The sequence below is a fragment of the Corvus kubaryi genome, unplaced genomic scaffold, assembly GCF_017639235.1.
Source record: "Corvus kubaryi isolate FWS band 111438036 unplaced genomic scaffold, C.kubaryi_AGA036_p1.0 37398, whole genome shotgun sequence".
Lineage (NCBI taxonomy): Eukaryota > Metazoa > Chordata > Aves > Passeriformes > Corvidae > Corvus > Corvus kubaryi.
The window spans coordinates 16,321,567-16,342,602 of record NW_024581137.1 but is presented as its reverse complement, the minus strand read 5'-3'; the positions used below and the strand labels follow the sequence as shown (position 1 = coordinate 16,342,602).

Below are 21,036 nucleotides of genomic sequence, written 5' to 3'. Positions count from 1 at the left end.
CAAACAGGAGTTTCAAAACACCTTCACTTTCACTTGATACCTTATATTCTCTTATATCCAAGACTGCATATGCATGGGTTGGAACTAAACCCCATTTTTCTCCTTCCTCTTCAGACATCACCCCTGTTGCTGTTGTGATAAGGACATCTCCCTTGTGAAATCTGTTCAAAAAGAGGTAAAAAAATAGCTTAATTAAAATCTTGCAAGTTGCATGTTTGTACACTGTCCATTAACATGATCCTGCTTTACAAAAACTGGGATACAGGGGTTTTTTGCCAGCAGAAATCACTCCTGAAAAAAACTTGAGAAAGTGGAATTATTTTTCTTTCCAAATTAAGTACATGCTTTAAATGAAAAATTACTATTTTAATATAACTTCATAAACAACATTCAGCATTTATCAACCTGAAGCTCAGCCTGTGTCACTTTTAAAATACTCTTGACAGATCTTCAGCTGAGCACAAATGTGGTTTCATCAACACTTAGTCAATGACTGTATATAGCAAATTATCAAGTCTGTCACACCCCCAGGATTCTGAAGAATGAGAAGTTCATGCTTCTATACTTTTGCAGATGTTTATACTCAAGTTTAGTGTTCTGAATAGCAGTTGTTAATTTTGCAACAATTGCTGTTGTGAAAACACACTAACATGTTTCCAGCCCACGCTAAAAATCCAAGTACATACCCAGTGTCCCTAGACAGATTACAGGATCACTGGACTATGGATCAACACATTTTCAGTCTAGCACAGGTGAACAACAGTGATGCTGCAATGGCTAGATCCCATCTGAACTTCAGTCACATCTTCGAATTACAACACCAGAATATCTGAAAAATTGTTGACAGCTCTGAGAGCTCCTAACCAACTGAAAAAACACTGTAGAAAGGGTCATGCTCTTTTAGCATGGATGCAGATGTTTCAGTCAACAGAATAATCCCCTTTTACTGCATTGAAATATGTAAGACACTGGCTGCACAAAACCATTTTGGAAGAAATCAAAGTACTTGGTATACCTGGCATTTATAAATCACAGCTATATCTTTCATCATAAGCAAAATAACAGAATCATTTATTTTGAACCTTTAAGGCCATCAAATCCAGCTGTTATGGTAGGTCTGAAGACCAGTATTGCAGTTTTGATAGACTTTTGGTGCTCCTCCAGGAGATTTACTGATGGGGCATAATCTTGTGATATGATTAGAAATACTGAATTATGTCTGCTTGCTAAGGACAGCAGATATAATATAGTTCTGGGGAACTGTGTGGAAACACAGAACACATATCCGTCTTCTTTTTAAACACTTAACTGGTATATTGGTTCCAAACTGCTCTCCTCTGACTCTGTATTCTATTTTCTTTATCAAGGAAAGGGTTATTATTTTTTTTAATTTATACATAAGGAATTTCCTCACACAAAATTCCCCAGTATTTTAGTCTTCTGTTCTATCGAAGCCATCAATATGTCAATTTTTCTTCTTCCAGAAAGCACATGGAGGTTTTATAAAGCACAATTTGTAGCAGTACCAAAATGCTGTCAAAGTATCTGTGGTGACTGTACTGCTTTTAGAGTGGTAACACAGCTACTACACAGCAAGCATTTTAATTACTTAGGAAAGAACAAGTGTTTACCTCTGATAAAGCATTCTGAAAGTGCTATCTTTATTGAAGGCTTGATTGTCAGAGTGCATAGCAATTCTTTCAGGTATCCAACCAGTCAGTGCATGGAGATCAATATTCTGAAATGCAAGTATTCAAAAGAAATCAGAACAGATAATCCATATATAAACATACGATGTCTGTACACAACTTATAACTCCTTGAAAGGAATCAAGCACACATAAATTACAATACAGCTCTATGCATAAAAGGGTCAAGATTAAGACTAACAAACAAAAACTCCTTTGATTAGATAAGGACAAGATGTCCAAGTAGCTTAAAAAAAAAAAAAAAAAGCTGGAAAATGAACTGATGAAATAAACTGGAATTCCAGAGCAATGGAAGCATATCAGGATCATCAGTCATGCTCAGCTGTGTGATGTGTTCTATTTATTTCACAGATTTACAGACTTTTAAAGCATACGTCAGAAGCACTATTTGGAACCATGCTACTATATATGCATTTTAAATAATTTATATTTTATTTCTAAAGCTCAGGGTTTGGGCTTTTTTTCTTTTTGATAAAGCTGACACTGACATGTATTTCCATAAAAAGATGCTTTAATCTCCCCACTCCTTGAAATATTGCTTATTTCCTATTCTTGTGCTTTGTACTCCTCAAAGCAAAAGCAGAGACTGTAAATGCTTGAAGTGTCAATAACCAGCACTGCTGGGTGGGAACTTGAGGAATTACAAGTACAAGATAGCCTGATTGTAAGTAACCCTGATTACAGAACGAAGCTGGAATACAGTGGAAAGTGGAGGGAACAGGAAGGGTGGAGATTAAATGTCACCAGTCAAGCTGGTTTTCCAGAAAGCAAGTTAGAGGATGACAATGGGAATAAGACACAGTTATTCTCACCAGCTTCTGTCCTTCAAAACAAAGCAGCTTGACACTGACACACATAAAAATGTGTGCTACATTTACCCCTTACACAAAGCCACATTTGTCTCCATAATAATTTGAGAGGTGATGATTACCAAGTATACCCACCAAGAATGTGATTGTCAAGACACCAATTAGCACCATGAAATAAAAAAAAAAAATTTTGACAAGTTTAATAGTTTTAAGTTAAAGTCAGAAAGGCTTCCTAAGTAAGAAATTATGTGGGCTACTCATTTCAGCAAAGTGTCCTTCTTTAAAGAATAACGTGCATGTCAGTTTAGCTGCAGTATGATGACTATTTCTTCAGTAACCACATTATAGAAACCCAATGCGTATTTACGGAGATGAGTGGAACAATCTGATAAACAAACTTGCACAGATCAAAGTACTTGTTCCCTCTATATAGACCTTCTAAATGACTAGACTGTTCCTTTCCTAGCTGACTCCATTACCTAATGAGGGAGAACTGCCCTATTTATTGAAAGGGTTAGAAACCAAAACCAGCAGTATTGATATGGGCAAAGAGAATGTATGATTTCACCCAACACTTCCATCTAGACTCTATATAAACACCTCCCCTCCACAAGCATCAATACTGAAGTCTGAGAACTAAGATTAACTCTGACCATCAAGATGTTTTGCTCATTCTATTTCGATGGCATAATTTAATTAAGTACAGCTAAGAATATCTGTGAAAGAAAGAAACAGAAAAAAATTTAAGAAAATGTCAAACTAAATACCTGTCTCCCCAAGCTGTTCACTTTGATTTCACTAGAAGGAAATTATTTTACCCATTATTATCTATGTGAAACTTTTTCCTCTTAGAAATAATCTCATACTTACAGAATTTGATCCAGGAAAATCATATCCTCCCATGACCTTCATGTAAGCCTTTTCTATTAGTGACACCCATAATTCATTTTTATTATTGGAATACGAGCAGAGAAGTTCCCCACTATGATCAACAGGTAATTGGTCATCTATGATTACCTGTGTGAAATGAATGAAAAATCATCATAAAGCTAATAAAGTATTTTGAAAGTAATTAGAAAATAAACCAAGACCCTCATTAATACAAAGCTTCTCAGACACAGCCAGACCTGACCATTATTCTCACATATGGACACCTCTATCAATCCTGCAGCGGCCTGCCCAAGTGAACAAGAAATTCTGTTGCCAGCTCTTACTTGCACTGGTCTAACTGGGTGACATGTAAATGGCTGCCTTGACTGATGGGGACAGTACAATCTTATACAGTGTGTAGTACTTTACAAAAGGCACTTGCAGAAAAGTTCAGTGCAATTATAAGCATAAAAAGTAAAGAAAGCCTAACAATATTCCTCATCTAAACAGGAATCAGAACATGGATGATGCTTGGTAGCCAGCAGAGAAATAAATATTTATTTATCTTTAAGGAAACAAATTGTGTCGTATCACTTTCACAGCCTCTTGTTCCACATTTAAGCTTCTTCTCTCTGAAAAGGAAAAACAACTCAAAACAGCAGCCGTGACAGTATTAACATTTCTTCTTTAAATTAGGTAGTATATATTCATCATCATTACAGTTTCTTACTGCATATCTGCAGTGGTCTGAAACAGTTTCCCTGAATAGATGTTTCAGTTCCCTGTGGGCACTAGTCCATTACAAATACAGGCTACCAACACAGCACATTCTCTGGTCAAATCCTATCTGTGCAGGAATGAATGGACCTTTTCATAGGAGAGCAAATGGCCATTCATCCTAACAAAAGGCAGCCATTAGGAGATATTTTGGGAAGATTTTTAAGAGCAAGGCAGACACAAAAATGATACTTTCCTGAAACATTCAGACTCTGGAATTTTGTAGCTCAAGGACTTCCTGACCCAGAGGTTATATCTGAAAAATTAAGGGCCTTTGAGGAGTTTCCCCCTACTTCTCCACACCATGAACTTCTGAACTCTCATAAACATTCATCAGTCACTACGATCTGTGCTACAGTTACGTATTATGAGAAGAAATAAATTTTTTATGTTCTTACTTATTGCACTGAAAAGAAAATAAAGTAGTTTGTGAGTTTGCAAAGTTTTATCTTCAGGTATTTCCTCTTCTTACTAAAAATCTGTAGTCAACCAAGGCCTTGCTTGAGTTATCAGTTGAGTGATTCCTCTACAGTCATTCAGTATCTATACTCTTCCTGACACCCCCCTCTGCATTCTTTAATTCTCTCTAAGATGGAGTGGAATACTGTACATCTAATTCATAAATAGGGCATACACTGTTTTGTTCCTGTTTGGTTTTCACAATTCTGCTAAGTAATATAAGGCATTTTTAACATGAATTTGATGTAAGGCTATTTTTATGAACATCTACAGAAGTACAGACAGAAGTAGTATATGGTTGCATAGTTCAAAACCAAAAATTAATCTCAAAAAGGTTTGACCATTAAAAACTACTTTCCAAAAACACCTGCCTAAAGTTTTTGCTATGCAAGCACTTCATAGTGAAGCAGATCAAGCCTTAAAATACATGACTTATGCAATAACAATACTAAGGTTCCCCAAAAACATTTACCTTTCTAGGAACACCATTGATATGAAGCTTCACCATGTATTTACCACATGGATTATATTCTGGTTCTCCTTTCTTATTCTGAGGGTAGATTATACTGTTAACAGTAAAAAAAAAAAGGAAAAGGAGGAAATTATGACATAAATTACTTGGCTATACACTTACAACAATAAAAGATGGATTAACACAGTCTGTTTCAGAATTTACACTGAAGACAAATATGGAATTTTTAATGAAGAGCAACTCACATTTAGTAAAAATAATGATGCTTAAATAGGTTTTATTTTTCAGGTCCTGCTCTTGCTGCAGCTTTCTACTTAATATAGTAGCAAAAAGAATGTAAGTAACCTAATTGTTTCTCAAACAGAAGCAAGGCAAACAAATTCATGTTAGTATTAAGCAAACAGTACTTACACATCTATAATATAAATACAGTATTTGCCTGAATGACAAGTCAAACTTTTGAAGGAGAAGGCAGTGCAGAACTCGCTGCTGTTGAAAAGACTACAAACTCACTTCTCACAAGAATAGGTTAAAACAAAACAATCCAAGAACAGTCACACACTGGTCTGGCAAGAGCCTCCCAGAAAAGTCCAGAAAACCTATGGTACATTTATCATGGGATGCCAGTTGAGTGGAGATGAGATAGTGTTGCTAACATTAATTCCACAGCAAGTTGTAAAATGGATCACCTGTTGCACAGCAGCTAACAAAGTAGGAAAATGAAACTACAGAGCATTATAAATAAAATTTATATTTTAAAAATCCCCAAAAAATAAAGAATCCTTCCAAACTATTTATTACTCCTCAAAGCACATCTGAAGTTAGACTCCAGTGTCTGTATACATATGTATATTGACAGTGAGTTATATCTTAGTTAGCCAGGAGTTTTGTGATTTTTAAAAAATTTTGCAATGAACTATGTTTAATTAGTTAAGGAATGTTTGACTGTGATTTTAGCTGGTTTTGATTTAGATCTGTGTTGGCTGAGTATCAGTAGAAAACTCTGAGAAATTACCTCATTGCACCTGCAGAAAGCAACTCCATGAACCCGTACCCCTTAGAGAACTTAACCAACAGTTGAAGAACAAAATTCAATAAAGAGTTGTTTAATGGTTATCATATAACTAGAGATGAATAAGATATCATAGAAAAAGAAAGCTATCTTGAGCAAGTTAAGGAGTCAAAGGCCCATACACTCCAGAAAACCTGATTAATACACTGCAGGTACAGTAAAGGAGCAACTTCATAGGCTTGTACACCCCAGAAAATTCATCAATTCATCAATTATCTAACCAGGACAGCGAATTTAATAAAGCCCTGTCTAGCTGGATGAAACTTGGGTTATCCATTAAACAAAGACAGATGAGATGTTCTGGTAGTAAAAAAAGAAACAAAACACCTATACCATGATGCAATAAATTGGGCAGGCTTTTGAGAGCATCTATAAAAAGTCTTGGATATTGGAGTGTGTATAAATGACTGAAAATTGTTTTTTCTTTGAACATGTCTATGGTGAATAAATTCCCAATCTGTTCCAAATTTTGACTTAAAATTGTTATTAGGAAGGTTTGTCTAACAGCTTTTTGCTGTTAGATTTAAAACCCTTTGTTTCAATATAAAGTTGGCTTCCAGCTTAGAAGTGCTGATACCACATGAGTCCCAGGGAGACGAAGGTGAAACAAATGCTGTTTTTTACTGTGTACAGCTGTCACAGAACATACTGCAAAAGCTTGGCAGTATTAAGTCTGAAAAGATCTTACAAAGCAACAGCTACTTACCTTGTGATCAATTTTTTGTTGTATCTTCTTTCATATGCTGCACTGATAGCTAGTGATGCCACAAAAGAACAATCTGACACTATTGTCTATAAAGAAAAGAAAACAAAACCAATGAGGACATTTACTAATAACTCAGATACTGAGAGATGAATGCAGTGTGTGAAGGGCAGGAAAACAGTCAGTCGGTAATTCCCTTCAAATGGGACGATTTAAACCAAAAGAAGCAAAGCTACTATTAAAGAGGCAGAAAATGTATGCTTTCTCAACATGAGGCCCCTACAGAGCAACATTTTTTCTATTTATTTAATCTCATGAGAGCCAAGGAAAGCCCTCTCACATCTGACAGGATTCCTTTTTGAACAAGAAAGTCCCCCATGATAAACCACTAACAGCATACATTTCTCCTTAGGAACAATTTACCTGCTTTATGCTGAAACTTGATACAGTATAGATCATTGTAGGGTTATTTGTTATGTCATCTGGTCGCACCCACTTGGCAAACATTGCTTTCTGTTTGGGGGATAATGGTAGCTTCCCACACTTATCACTAGATTTAAGATAGAAAAAAAGTAGAAATAAATCAATAGCAGTTTAGAAAAGCTTTCCATGGTATGTCCAGTCATATATATTTGATAGATGGTACAAAACATGCATAGAACAATTACAAAGCTTTAAAACAAGTTCAAAGAACACTGTTTCTAAGTTTGTGATTTTTGGGGGGGGGAAAAGGCAAAAATGTTAAAAAAAATTCAACCAACCCCAATGTCTTTGTCTATTATGGCTGTGTAATCTTAGCTTATTATTACTGCTTATGAATGAAGGTCTAGCTGCTACACACCACTCTTCCTTGGAATAGCCCTTTGCAGAGGAAACAGCTATCACCTGCATTTTACAAGCAACAGAGCTAACTCATTAGCATGGAGCAGCATCAGAAAACAGACTAAAGTTGCCAGTCCAGCCCAATAATCCAAAAAGCCAAATATAATATTGTCCTTGTAGGCTTGAAGACACAACTGCAAAAGCACTACAGAGCAGGATCAGCTTACAACAACATTTTAAGTTCAGAGTGGAAAAAGGAAGTGGTAGTATTTAAATATCTCCGCCTAAATTATGCTTAAAAGCCTATTTAAACAATTTTAAACTCTGGAAAAAAAATACAGAAATACCAAATATGGGAAAGTTTTGAAAAAGAAACAAAACTAAAAAAAAGAAGTTCAGTAATTGAAGCATACTTACGAAAAAGGCATAGGGAAGGCAAAACGTTCCCTCAGATCAACACTCATGAAAGGTACATATTCAATGCCGTTAATCTTTGAAGTCTTCCTGCAAGTCATAGGAAAGACAAACAAAAAAAGAGTTACAAACCTATCAATCATCTTCCAAAGACTAACTTGCAGAAGGTAATAACAAAATGAATTTTTAAAAACAAGACACAGTGCTTCTGAAAACAAGATAACTACCTCTTGAACATTATATATTTGATAGTTTTCAAAAGCCACAATTTAGGCTAATGATTTTATGGATTATTTAGCTTATTACACCTATAATAAAAATCAAAGTAAAAGGAACTGCATGCAACAGAAGGCAGAGGCTTATAAAATATTACACTCCCTCAATTTCAAGTGAAGTAGCAGTTGTATAATTGTAAAAACAACTTTGCACTTTGGTTTCTCCGAGCCAGATCTTTCATGAACTAATTTTGGAAAATCTTCAACTTACCTGAGTACTTCAATCTCCTCTGCAGTGTATCTCTGACCTTGAGATTCACTAGCTTGTACTGCTCTGATTGTCTGTGGTTTATCATTTAGAGAAAAATCAGGTCCCAATGGAAAGAATGTTCTGACTGGCTGATTTGGTTTAGCTGTAGTTGACTTTTCTTTCTGAGATGACTTTGACATGGATTCCTTCAGTGCTTCTGCTCTAAAGCAAATAAAAAATGCATTTTCTTTACAACAGTGATAAAAATATAATTACAGTTCAATTATTGATTTTCTTTGTTCATGTTCCCACATATGTTAAATGGACTGAGCAAATGCCCAAGTTGACCAACACCACATTTTCTTAAAAAAAAAAAAAAAAAAAAAAAAATCAATTTCTGATGCTGGTACTTCTTTACTCTTCTGTTCTCGAATCAATTAAAATATAGCATTTCCAAATCATACAAGCTACTTTTGACAGAACTCATTAGATTTTTATTGCCTCTAAATTATGCTAATGGGAGAATTTGTGTAAGTGTTCATTATGTGGAATCTCAGAACAAGATCACTGAAACACAGAGAGAAAACTGATTTGCTTCCTCTCATACCTTACAGATCTATTTTGCCTAGCAGGTATAATAGTAGTAAAACCCCATGGGCATTCTCACAACCCAGCATTTCAACTGATTGAACACCGTGTATGCAGGAGCCATATTTTGTTACTGCTGCATTAAGCTTCTGCATAGTCACACACATGCAAAATATTGGGATTTTTTTCTGAACACAGACTGAGAAGGGCTAAAACCCAGCTTATACTGAAACTTTGCCCAACATAGCCTGTGATTCACCATCACAGAGCTGATTTAAAAAGAGGTACATTGAACTTACGTAATTTGTTTCAGACAGAGATTTCACTACACATATACTGTGTAATTAGATTGCTGTCATCAAGGTAAGTTTCCCCGTTTCCAAGCTGTCTTCCTTATGAAGAGACACTGACACCTTGACTACATGCTAGCCTGAATTCAGCATCTCTATGGAGGCCAATAATTGCAGTACTCTGGATTATATCTCCGAAGTAGTGCATTTGTTCTAACAAGCACAGAGTCCTTTCCAAATTCTGCGTGTCCCAAGATTCCCAGAGGGTTGGAACAAGAGCTGCTACACTCAGCAGTGAAGCAGCTGGCAACCAGCTCCAAGGTGAACTCTACAGGAGCTTAGTCTACACAGAATCCACACAGACACATTAGACTGAGAATCCAGCTCAGAGAGTGCACTTAGACCTGACAGCAATTATGTTTACTAACATTAGCAGTACTCACCTATCTAGTGCTTGTCGGGCCAGCTGTTTCAGTTTGGACTGGAGGCCTGCTTCTGAAGTTTCAGTAGCCTAAAGCGCAAAATAAAAAGAAAATCTACACATCCAAAAACCACCAACACATTTTATAAGCTCAGTTGTCATACTTCTAGATTAGAGCAAAGAGTAACTACCTATTTCTTCCAATTCTCATTTTGAAATGAGCAAATGTTTTGCTTTGTTTGTTGTTGTTTCTTAAGCTCAGCATAAAAAAATACTATGTAAGCAAATACCATTTTGCTGTTCTAGTGAAATGTTGATAGAATGGAAGTTATGTCTAAAATTCTTCAGCATGGAAAACACTGCATACACAAAAAGAATTGCCAGTACAATTAATTGTATGAAAACACTATTGGCAGAAAGAAGACACAACCAAATGTTGCATATACTGCTGGGCTTGGATGTGTTCAAATTCTTTTCCCCAAATGTGTTATAATGATCATGGTAACTTAGGAACAAAAATTTAAAATGTTTACTTTCATAAAATACAAACAAACAAGATAGAGTTTCAAGAACCAAGTTTTTAACTTGCAATCAAAGGCATAAAATAATCTATGACAGGGCAACAAAGCAGATATCAAGAGTGTTAACTTCTGTTCCCATTTGGGAGGTCATTTATGACAGTTTATATTTTTGTCTTCCTTACAGATGAAGCATGGCTTCTGCAGCTAAACAATCTGCAGGAGGCACAACGTGAGGCGTGGCTTCTCCTGTGGCACCCACAAGCAGGTCTCAGGTGCTAGCTTTGTGCCTTGACTGATTATCCCAGATCAGGGAGGTTAACTGAGGATACAAAAAGCAAGCTACTTTCACCCCAAGAAACAAAACTAGAAACACCCTCTATAAGCAACTAATTTCATTTGCAAATAAATTACGCTCTGGAGTTCCTGGTTGGAAAAGACTTTTAAAGATTTATGAAGGTAAGTAGTGAGGACTGAACACCAGCACACTCATCTAGGAATCAGCCACAGAAGAGGAGTAATGGCTGCTCTCTGAATACTTCAAGGGTAAGGAAGAAACACATCTCTCCACCTGAATATACTGAGGAGAAAGACAGAACTAAAGCTTCAAGATAGCAGAGTTTCTTCACTCTCCTTTTATCCTGGGAAGAAGAAGGTACTTTTGGGTCATCCCTAGGGACAAAGCTTACCATCATGTCAGCAAAAGAATATGCTAGTCAAGATTAAAAGAAACTTCAGCAGTATCTTGTACCTAATGCAATACCCAATAAATGCAGCTGTTAATACGAGATATTTTCAGACTAACTTCAGTAATATTTGCATGCACTGACACAACAGAAGGAGGAACACAGCAGAGGAAAAGCAGCATGCTGCTGCAGTAAATGCTATGTAATAGACTGAAAACATTCTGCTCCAACAGCTCAAGTGGAAAAACTAGAGCAGTTCTACTAACTCTTGATCTGGTTACACTGTATCACCAGGGGGTTTTAGCCTAGGTAAAACCTGTTAACATAATGCAGAGGAAAGAATTACTCTAGTATGTAGCAACAGTATCACAACACCCTCAACAACCCACAAATATTTTTACATTATAACATTGAAAAGAAGAGAAAAAGAAAAACAAACTTGGTGGAGTTACATTATGATGGTGAGCTCTTCTTGTAATGAGTTAGTTAAGGCAACCGGACTTCAGGGAGAAAAGCAGTACCTGTAATTATATTCTTCATTGTTTATGTAATGGCCAATTCATCTTTATTAATTTCAGTGTGACTTGAATTGACTCATAATAGCTTTAATGTTGAACACTTGAGTAATCAAGTAGTATTTTTAATAGTTTTGGCATCAGTAGACTGTTACATCTTCAGAAAATGTTATACACACAAATTTCCCTTAAATGACTTCTTTAATGTAGTCAGAAAGTAATATTGCTGACACATTAGCAAGTCATCTTCATTTTTAACAGTTTTTAATTTCTGTTTGTGGCATTTGCTCCAAGGCAAAAATCAACATGAAAAAGGTTCCAGAATATTTCTAATTTTTAGTATAATCCAGTTCAGAGAAAAACCACATTAAAATCACAAGTCCCCATAAATTTACGATGCTCTGTAGTAACAAAGACTGGAAGAAACACTAAAAAAAAAAAACAACAGTGAGAAAAAAAAATTAAACGGTAGTTTTTACAAATACAGGTACTCCATTTTCAAGCCAGCCTTTTAGGGTCAGTCACTTGTGAGAGTGGAAGAATTTCTTACCATCACATAATTCCACCAAGTTAACCTGTAGCTTAACATACTGTTTTCAAACAGAGTTCCACTGCTTCTGTGTACAACTCTATAGCTTCTTCTGCATTGCCTTTATCATCTTCATCAAAAGCCTGTGTAACTAGGAAGTGAGCGCGCTCCAAGTCCAACTGTTGTTTTGACTTCAGAGGGTCTGTCTTCTGTGACTGAACTGAATGAAAAAGAAAGTATTTAGCTTTTTACAGCAGCAGACATGTAAAAACATCCTGAACATGCCACCAAAACACTAGCAGCTCTAATCAGATGGGTAATATCTATTTCTTGTCTGGAAACAAAATCCTTCTAAATTTTGCTAAAAACATCTATGCACGGACAAGAAAACACCATCACACTTCCCTGAAGCAGAGGTTAGCTTTCAGGATATTTCAGATGTGAAATAATGTAAATAAAATCTCTTTCATACTACACTGAGAACAAGGATGCTTAATTACGTAAAATATTGCATCATTTGTGAAAACACATCACTATGACAATATACAAGTTCTTTAGGCGTCCATATCACTTAATACCTTTATTAATGACCTGAAGGAGAAGACAGACTGCAGACCCCACCAAATCAATTCACTCAAGCACACAGCTGCTCCTCAAAGGGACACAGACAAGCTAAACTAATGATCTGACAGGAACCTCAGGAAATTCAACCAGGCCAAATGCTATGCCCTGTGCCTGGGACAGACTCACACCCTGCAGGGTACAGCTCGGTGGGGAAGGGCCTTGGGGACAGCTGGATGAGCCACAGCCAGCAAGCCCATGGCTGCAATGAAGGCTACCAGCACCCTGGGCTGTGTCAGCAGGAGCTCAGGCAGGAGATGCGGCAAGCGACCGCTACCCTCTACTCAGCAGACTCTGTCTGGAATACTGCATCTAATCTTGGGTCCCTAATGAGGCTGAGGGTGCAGGACCTGGCCTTTTCAGAAGAAGCTGAGGGAGCATGGCTTGTCCAGCCAGGAGGAAAGATGGTCTGGGGGGGATCCAATAGCAACCCAACATGAGTTACAAGGTTGTCAAGGAAATGAATTCAGGCTCTGCACTATGGTGTGAAGAAAGGGAATGAAAATCAGCAATTATGAATGGAAACCAGGGGAGATTACAACTACATATATATTAAAAAATAATCACTAGAAATACAATTGTACCCTGGGGTCCCAGAGGCATCAAGAAATTTCTATCCTTACGTGTTTTTAGGACTTGTCTGAACCTGAGCAACCATGAATGTCTACCCTGCCTTGAGCAGGCCACAGGTCTACATGCCTGCTGAAGTCCCTTTTTAGCCAAGTGATTCTATGATTCTGAGAATTGCAGGTATGCAAAAATTTGAGAATTTGGTCTAAGTACAAACATGGAAACTAGATCAAACAAGGAAACCTTTATGAGAGCTCCTTTGCCCTCTCAAAGCTAGTAATTCTACATGAATACCAGAACCCACTTGCTTCAAATCCATCATGCAGCTGAGGCTTAGATGCCAGTTTTGACTTGTTCCTGATCAATTTTTGGTGCATATTTAATTACTTTCTCATGTCTGCTCTGCAGATGTGGCTCCTCAGAATATTTAAAAGCAAAGAATACCCACACTCAAGTCCTTAGAAAGTCAGTCTCCACTTAATTTATGATGTATCAGAATTCAAAGCACTGATGTGCTCATTGTATTTGTGGTTCCTCACAAAGGACAAGAAAATTAGAATAATAAAAACAGAGCAAACACCATTGATGTGTATTTCACAGCAGCAAACAACTTTCCACTCAATTAATTTAAGCAGTGGTTTAATTAGAAAACTCCTTACCCACCTGCTGAATGGAGAGCTTGAACTCTCTCCAAATACTCATTTATTTTTTCTTGAATATTTTCCAAGTTGGACCCAGCCATTCCAGCATAAATCAAGGCTTGTGCAGCTTCCTGCATGGAGAAGAATTGAGACAAAGTTAATGTTTGCTGCCTAGAAAATTACTTACCATAAACAGAGGGTCTACAGCAGCCATGAGTCGCATGAAAGCAAGCCCTTTGCTTTCTGCAAAAATACTCAGTGGCTGCAGGGAAAATTCTGCTCAAAAGAAAATGTTTCAAGTTATAAGCTAGATCACGTTTAATTTCTCACATCTGGGACAACCTGTAAGACTATAAAAACATTCAGTTCTGTAAGACCAGATCTTAGGCCTGTTCATATCATAATGTATGAAATTAGGAGATTTTAAGTAAAACTTTTCAAGCATGCACTGAAATTAGTTTGGTTTTAAAGCTGAGGATTTAAGGTTACGAAAAAACAGTAGCTATTCCAGTCATTTGCATTTAATCTGGTAATAATGAAAGTAAACAAATATAAAAGCTTTTCAAAATCAGACACCAATAATTTTTGTTTAGAAAGTATTTTTTTTAGTTATTACTACTCAGATAAAGCTATCAAATCTGGAAAGTCTACAAATGTGAGGTTTCCTACCTTTTCAAACTTGTTTTTTTAAATGTTTGCATGTATACAAAATACTGCATGCAAGTCTCCTTCCAGGAGGGAGTGCAGGCCTCTGGCTCAGAAGCACAGTACATTACCCACATTAAGGCTTTTTCCATACTGTACAAATCTATTAAGAAAAAACGCCTTCAGCTGCATGCGCTGTATATCCCTCCACTGAATTTATGAAAGACGTGTAAGGTTTGGCAGGGTTGCAATAAATAGCCAGAGCTGACAGAGTCTCAGAACCATATGGAGAATCAACATTTGTCACCCCATAAAAATGAGGACAGAAACCTTGTTTTGTCCTCATTATTGACAAGGGAAAACCCCCCACTTTTGTAGCAGTGCTCGCCTTCCCAGCAGCAGAAGAGGAGAGGAGGTGGTCGTGTTGCAGGCAGGCTGGAATGCAGAAAGCAGAATAGTAACTAGAGAGCTGCTTCACAGAGATGGTGCTCAGAGGCTGCCCTGCATAGGGCAAGCACAGATCCATGGCCAGGGGTCCCTTGTATGTTTTATGGCCATTATTTTTGTCAAGCTTAGCAACTTGGTCGCATATTCATCTGTTTAGTTTGTCCAGGCTTAAAACTGATCCTGATAGAGCCTGTATTTGTTATCAGGATATATTTTCTCTGAGAAACATCACAGAACCAAGTACTGCATGCTCCCTGCCAGCATCCATCTCCATATTACATCACATAAAACATCCACAGCCACTGAAAGGTAAGCAGAAGTACCATTTATATATAGCAATTAACTACCACTAAGGTCTAGCACACAACTATTTTTTGCAGGGGAAAAAAGTGCACTACAGCTACGTGCTCAAGGGATGGGTATATTTGTCTGTGACATACTGCAAGTACAGACTGACGAAACAGGTGCTGTATTACAAAGGTATGTGGTCAACATATGATGCAAAGAACAAATGTGGATTTCCAAACCAGTGCTACAAAACCAGTGTATAATTGATGTTGTTTTTGTGATTTCAAGCACAATTGTTTTGCCTGGTTTTAAGATGTAAACATAACAGAAACAGTCTTCTATAAATCAAACCTGCAAAGACCGAGTGCCTGTGGAGCCAGCATGCCAGCTGTTTCCAGTGACCAGATGGATGTGACATTCAGACTTAGCATTTATGATCTCTCCAATGTCACTACTGTTCTTTGTCATGAGTAGCATCCCACAGTCACACTACTAACTACTGATCATCAGTCTGCAAGCTGCTAATGGCTGGTCAACAGCCAAACTTAGCAACAGCCTTCAGCAGTTTTTCTGAAGTCATTGGTGTCCAAATATGATCCTAACATTACTGCAGAGCAGCATTAATTACCAAGCTGCCCTAAGCTAGTTCACATACAGCACTCATGTCGGCATCTATCAAAGTTACACGGTAGCAGAAAGCAAAGAGCACTTGCTAGCCACAGGATCTCCATTCACACAGGTCTGTTCTGGAGTTGTCTATGGCAACAACTGTACCATTTTCCATATTTCATCCTTAAGGTCAAGTTCCTGCAGAAGCCAGTTCAGCACCCAAGCTTTCCCACATGCTTAGTAATTGCACCAGTGGGCTCTGAACTGCTTAGAGCGATTGATAAGACAGCTGGTGACAGGCCAGAGCTTGCACTGTGCTAAAAAAAAAAAAAAAGGCATAAAATATCCCTGAAATAATAAATGCCATTTTGTAACCATTTTGTTTAATCTAACATGGCAGTGATTCTTCAGGCAACATCTGGAAAGCCAATCATATCTAGGTTACACTCTTGTCTCATGTAGCTTCAAGTGCACCAAGACTGCCAGGGCTGCATTTTTCCACTTAGCAAGAATATCACCTGTATACAGTATGTGAAGAAGGTTTTCCATACACTGTTCAAAAGCATACAAGAGCGACTATTTGCACAAAAAGATGTTTCCATCCTGAATAGTACTGAATAATTTCTTCCAGATAAACACAGAAATACACAGTACTAAAGCAGAACTGCACATGGCTATCAGACCATGCACACATGCTGTTGATGAACGTAGAGCTTATCAGTGTTATTATGGGTAACTATAACTTTTGCATATATATGGTTTACATATATAAATTTAGCCCACACAAAATTAAAAACTGGGTTAAAAAAAAAAAATACTCTTCTAGACTTCTTCCTATTCTTTCACACTTACACGCATAGGTCACCATGATATTAACACTATGCTTTTTAAACATTTCACAGATACCTTGTACGTATGAAATAAAAGGCCAACTACAGATCCCTTAACAAGTTAATGGAAGAGAATGACTTTGTCAGGATAATGGAATTTGTGGAATGATTACTGTGATAAGGACAAACAGAGGCTTTAAAGAGATCCCTTCTCACAGGTGAGAAGTTAATGGGATATGGAACTTTAATGTAAATTTAAGACACATAAAACAACAAAATGAGACAATTTGCACAGGTGAAAAATGCCTAATGGTTGCACAAAAACCACTAGATACCAGTAGTAAGCCTACAGGTATTGAGCAAGACACTGAATCAACCTCATTATAGCCTTAGCTAAGCCAGCCTGAAACTGTACTGAAAAAATAAAATCTGATCCCTAACGGAAAGAATACTCACACGAGGTTAAAAACCTGTCACTGACAGCTTGTGAGCTGAAGCTGTCTTACTGCTGAGATCTTGTATTTCACCACAGACTTCTCTATTTACTTGATGACTGTACAACAGCGTTGCTCTCAGCTGCACACCCAGGAGCAGCACTATGCCCACTTGTGGTTCTCCAAAATGCCCAGCGCTTACACTGCCAGCATAAAACTGGTCAGTCTTTCTGGCCTGGCAGGGCCTGGGGAGAGGCCAGGAATGAAAGTGGAGAACCAGCGGGGCAGAGATGTATTTAGGTTACGATGAATCTTCCCAGAAGCACTGAAGGGGCTGTGTCTCCAGCAGCTGGAAGAAGCACCCGTTCCCGTTTTTCAAGCAGAGTACCTGCAGTGCTACCCCTAAGCCTGTCGGTAAACATCAGCGCACGGACAGCGCTCGTTCCCACCTAAAAACAGGACGCAGGGAAAAGGCGTTTCACAACCCGCCCTGAAGGACGCGGCTCCTCCGGAGACTGACAAACTTTCGACGCGCACGCACGGCCTTCCGCTCTCGTCTCGGCGGGCACCGCCTCACCTTCCCCGGGCCAAGCAGCTCGTCCCCGGGGCACACCCGCCGGGGGAGGGCGGGGGCGGCCGCGCTGACCCAGCGCGTCTCTCTCCGCCAGCAGGGCCGTGCCGGGCCGCGGGGGTGCTGAACACCCCTCTCCGGCCCTCCGGGGGCGAAGGAGGAAGCGCGAACCCTCCGGCAGCTCGAGAGCACCATGCGGCCCGCGGGGAAGGAAAGGGGACACCGGCGCCCCGAGGGAACCGGCGTGTCCGCGCCGTACCTTGTAGTAGAAGACCGCTTCCTGGTAGCGCCCGCTCTGGTCCCGCTGCACTGCCAGCTGCGCGAACTTCACCGCGTCCAGCTCCAGCGTGGTGGCGTCCATGACTGGCACCCTCCCGGTGCCGGCGGCAGCTCCCGTCGAAGCCCACCCTGTCCCCGTGCCCGCCTCCGCCGGCAGCCCCGCGCCCGCTCAGCCGCTTCCCCCGCCTCCCTGACCCCACCGCGCCCGTCGGCCGCGCCCCCCATGTCTGGCCACGCCCCCGTACCCTCCCCGCTGCGCATCTGGCCGCGCCCACCGGCTCCCACCGCGGCCGATCCGCCTTGTTTGGCCGCGCCCACCGCACGCCCACGCCCGCACGCCCTGACAGCGGCCGCCCCGCCCGGGGCCGCACTGCGCGTGCTCGGGCGCGCGGGGGCGGTGGAGCGGGCGGCGGGAGTGGCGCGCGGCTGCGTGCGGCGCTGTGAGGGGCGAGCGCGCGCGGGGCGGCGAATACAGCACTACGGAATTACAGAATCAGTTGGATTGGAGATCCTCGAGACCTCTGAGATCATCGAATCCAGCCCGTGACCGAACACCACCGTGTCAACCAGACTGTGGCACTAAGTGCCATGTCCAGTCTTTCCTTAAACACCTCCAGGGACGTTGATTCCACCACCTCCATGGGCAGCCCATTCCAATGTCAAATCATTCCTTCGTTTAAAGAAATTCCTCCTAATGTCCAACCGGAGCCTCTCCTGGAACACGTTAAGACTACGTCGTCTTGTCCTGTCACCGACAGGCCCGCCCGCCCCCCCCCCCCCGCTACACCCTCCTTTCAGGGAGTTGTAGAGAGCAGTAAGTTCTCTCCTGAGCCTCCATTTTTTAGGCTAAACACCTGCAGCTCCCTCAGCTGCTCCTCACAGGACTTGTGTTCCAGACCTTTCACCAGCTCCATCGCCCTTGTCTGTCTGGATTCACTCCAGCACCTCAATGTCCTTCCTGAACTGAGGGGCCCAGAACTGGACACAGCACTCGAGGTGTGGCCTCACCAATGCCGAGTACAGGTGAAGAATCACTTCCCTGGATTCTCTTCCATCCCTTCTCTCCCATCGTTGTCAGTCACGGGTGAAGGGAGCAGGTGCAGCCCAGGGGGGCTTCTGCGGTGTTTTAAAACAGAGTGGGTTGGGTTTTTTTCATTTCTCACTTTTTGATAGAGGTGGTCATGGTCAATCCGCTTGAGGCTGTGTTTTCTACCCTTAAGGAAAGCGTTTTCAGTGTGCACCTGTTTGTCATCTAGGTGTAAAGTGGAAAGCAAACAAAAAACCCAGGTGTATTGTACTGATCCTCGTTAAAACAAAAAAATCAGCCTAGCAGTTTTGTAACCTAGATTGCTTAGCTAGGATGTTCAGGATTTTTGGTTGTTTTTGTGGGTTTTTTTTTTTTTTTGTTTTTGTTTTTTTTTGTGTGTGTGTGTGGTTTTTTTTTTTTTTTTAACCGTAAGAGGAAGTTAGGGGAAATCTGAGGGGTGAGATTCTTGAGGGGGGCCCCTCCACAAGGAGCCACATGGCAAGGGGCAATGGGAACAAGTTGCACTGGGAGAGGTTTCATCTTGACATAAGAAAGAAAGTCTTTATGGAAGCATCGACCGCTCATTGGAACAGCCTCCCTGGGGACATTGCTGGAGGTTTTCAAGAGGGTCTAGACAGGGTGCTAGTCTCATCTATGCTCTTCTTCCCACAGAAGGTTGGACAAGGTTCCTTCTTACCTGGACAGTTTTGTGATTCTACAGGCTTTTATTTCTGCCTGAAAATACAGCTTATTGCAAGGCATTGTTTTCATGAGATATAAAAATACTGTCTGGCAAGTTATTATGCAGCTCTCTCTTATGAGTGTGTCTTTTCAGCCTGTTTTCTGATTATAGATTTAGTAAGAGATGCAGCTAAATGCAGGAGTACTAGTTCCTGAAATACTAAAAGGTATTATTTTTCCTATAATTTTCTTAAGTACAAAGTTAAGTGTTCCCATTCCATCTTCTTCTCTTCCTTATCCCTTTTGTGCTTTACTGACTGCATTTATATAAAATACAGTAAGGTTTAGTGCAGAAAGGAACTTGGGTCTTTTGATCTGCTATGTAGGGTGAAGTTCTTGTATTCTTCATAGCTTTGCTTTTTGGCTGTGCTCCTTATGAGGTTAGTTGCTTTGAGTTTTCTTCTTCTTTCAAAGTACATTTTGTGGTTTTTGTCTGAGCACAGGAAAGATCCACATTACACTAAGAGGTTTTACTGAATAAAGCTGTATTTGTTCCATATTTACCTAATGATACCATGAAAATGAAGGAATTCCAGTCAAGGTCTGCTTCAATTTGATGTTGAGACACAGTGGCGTAACATGTATAGCCTAAAATTAATTTTTGTATCATGGCTTCAGACTAAACTATTTATGGATCAAATACAAGTCTGAAGTATTCAGAGTGACACACATGATGAAAAGGAGGCTGAACTGGGCAGAACCATAGATAATGCTGTTCCTTACTTAAATCTACATGCCAAAACCACTTACTTTGTAATGTAAGCCAAGATCTCTTCTAGTTAAATGGATTCAAAAATGTCACTTAGAAGAATTATTTTTTCACTATTTGATAGTCACTGTGGTTGGTCCTCTTCAGATAATAAATGGCTTATGTGTTTCTGTTTCTTACTAATCTGTAAAATTCTACAAAAGGCGTTTAAATGTACAAAAAAAGTACAGTAAGTTAGTGAGGTCATGACTGCAGCTAAGACTTCATACATACCAATTTTTGCCATTTGCTTGTAGTGGCGTTTTACTTTTGGAGCCAGATATTAAAATTGGCCCATTTTCTTCCTAGATGAGGAAGAATAATTTCTTTCAATTGATGTTGATGTATCCCAGACATTTAAATTTTTGTACGGTTAACTCTTGCCTCCCAAGATATCGTGCAGAAAATCACTTCCACTAACTGAGATTGTTATATCCCTTTTTCCACTTTCACAAATCCCAGTTCCA

General features: G+C 39.6%; 1 protein-coding gene across 3 annotated transcripts in view; it reads right to left on the bottom strand.

The window, feature by feature from the left end:
* CAPN7 (calpain 7) overlaps positions 1 to 18,230 on the bottom strand; it is a 33,174-nt gene extending 14,944 nt beyond the window's left edge. The window contains exons 1-12 of one of the 3 annotated variants that reach the window (XM_042043893.1): positions 18,034 to 18,230; positions 13,973 to 14,081; positions 12,181 to 12,338; positions 9,893 to 9,960; positions 8,593 to 8,793; positions 8,110 to 8,196; positions 7,294 to 7,420; positions 6,874 to 6,959; positions 5,096 to 5,189; positions 3,388 to 3,534; positions 1,632 to 1,738; positions 41 to 161 (exon numbers count right to left, since the gene is read on the bottom strand). In XM_042043893.1, the coding sequence (XP_041899827.1) occupies positions 41 to 161; positions 1,632 to 1,738; positions 3,388 to 3,534; positions 5,096 to 5,189; positions 6,874 to 6,959; positions 7,294 to 7,420; positions 8,110 to 8,196; positions 8,593 to 8,793; positions 9,893 to 9,960; positions 12,181 to 12,338; positions 13,973 to 14,081; positions 18,034 to 18,135 (1,407 nt within the window). In that variant the 5' untranslated portion in view covers positions 18,136 to 18,230. Of the gene's footprint in view, positions 1 to 40; positions 162 to 1,631; positions 1,739 to 3,387; positions 3,535 to 5,095; positions 5,190 to 6,873; positions 6,960 to 7,293; positions 7,421 to 8,109; positions 8,197 to 8,592; positions 8,794 to 9,892; positions 9,961 to 12,139; positions 12,339 to 13,972; positions 14,082 to 18,033 lie in introns of those variants that run through there. The other 2 variants (XM_042043891.1, XM_042043892.1) reach the window with 2 other exon arrangements.
* Between the last annotated feature and the right edge of the window lie 2,806 nt (positions 18,231 to 21,036).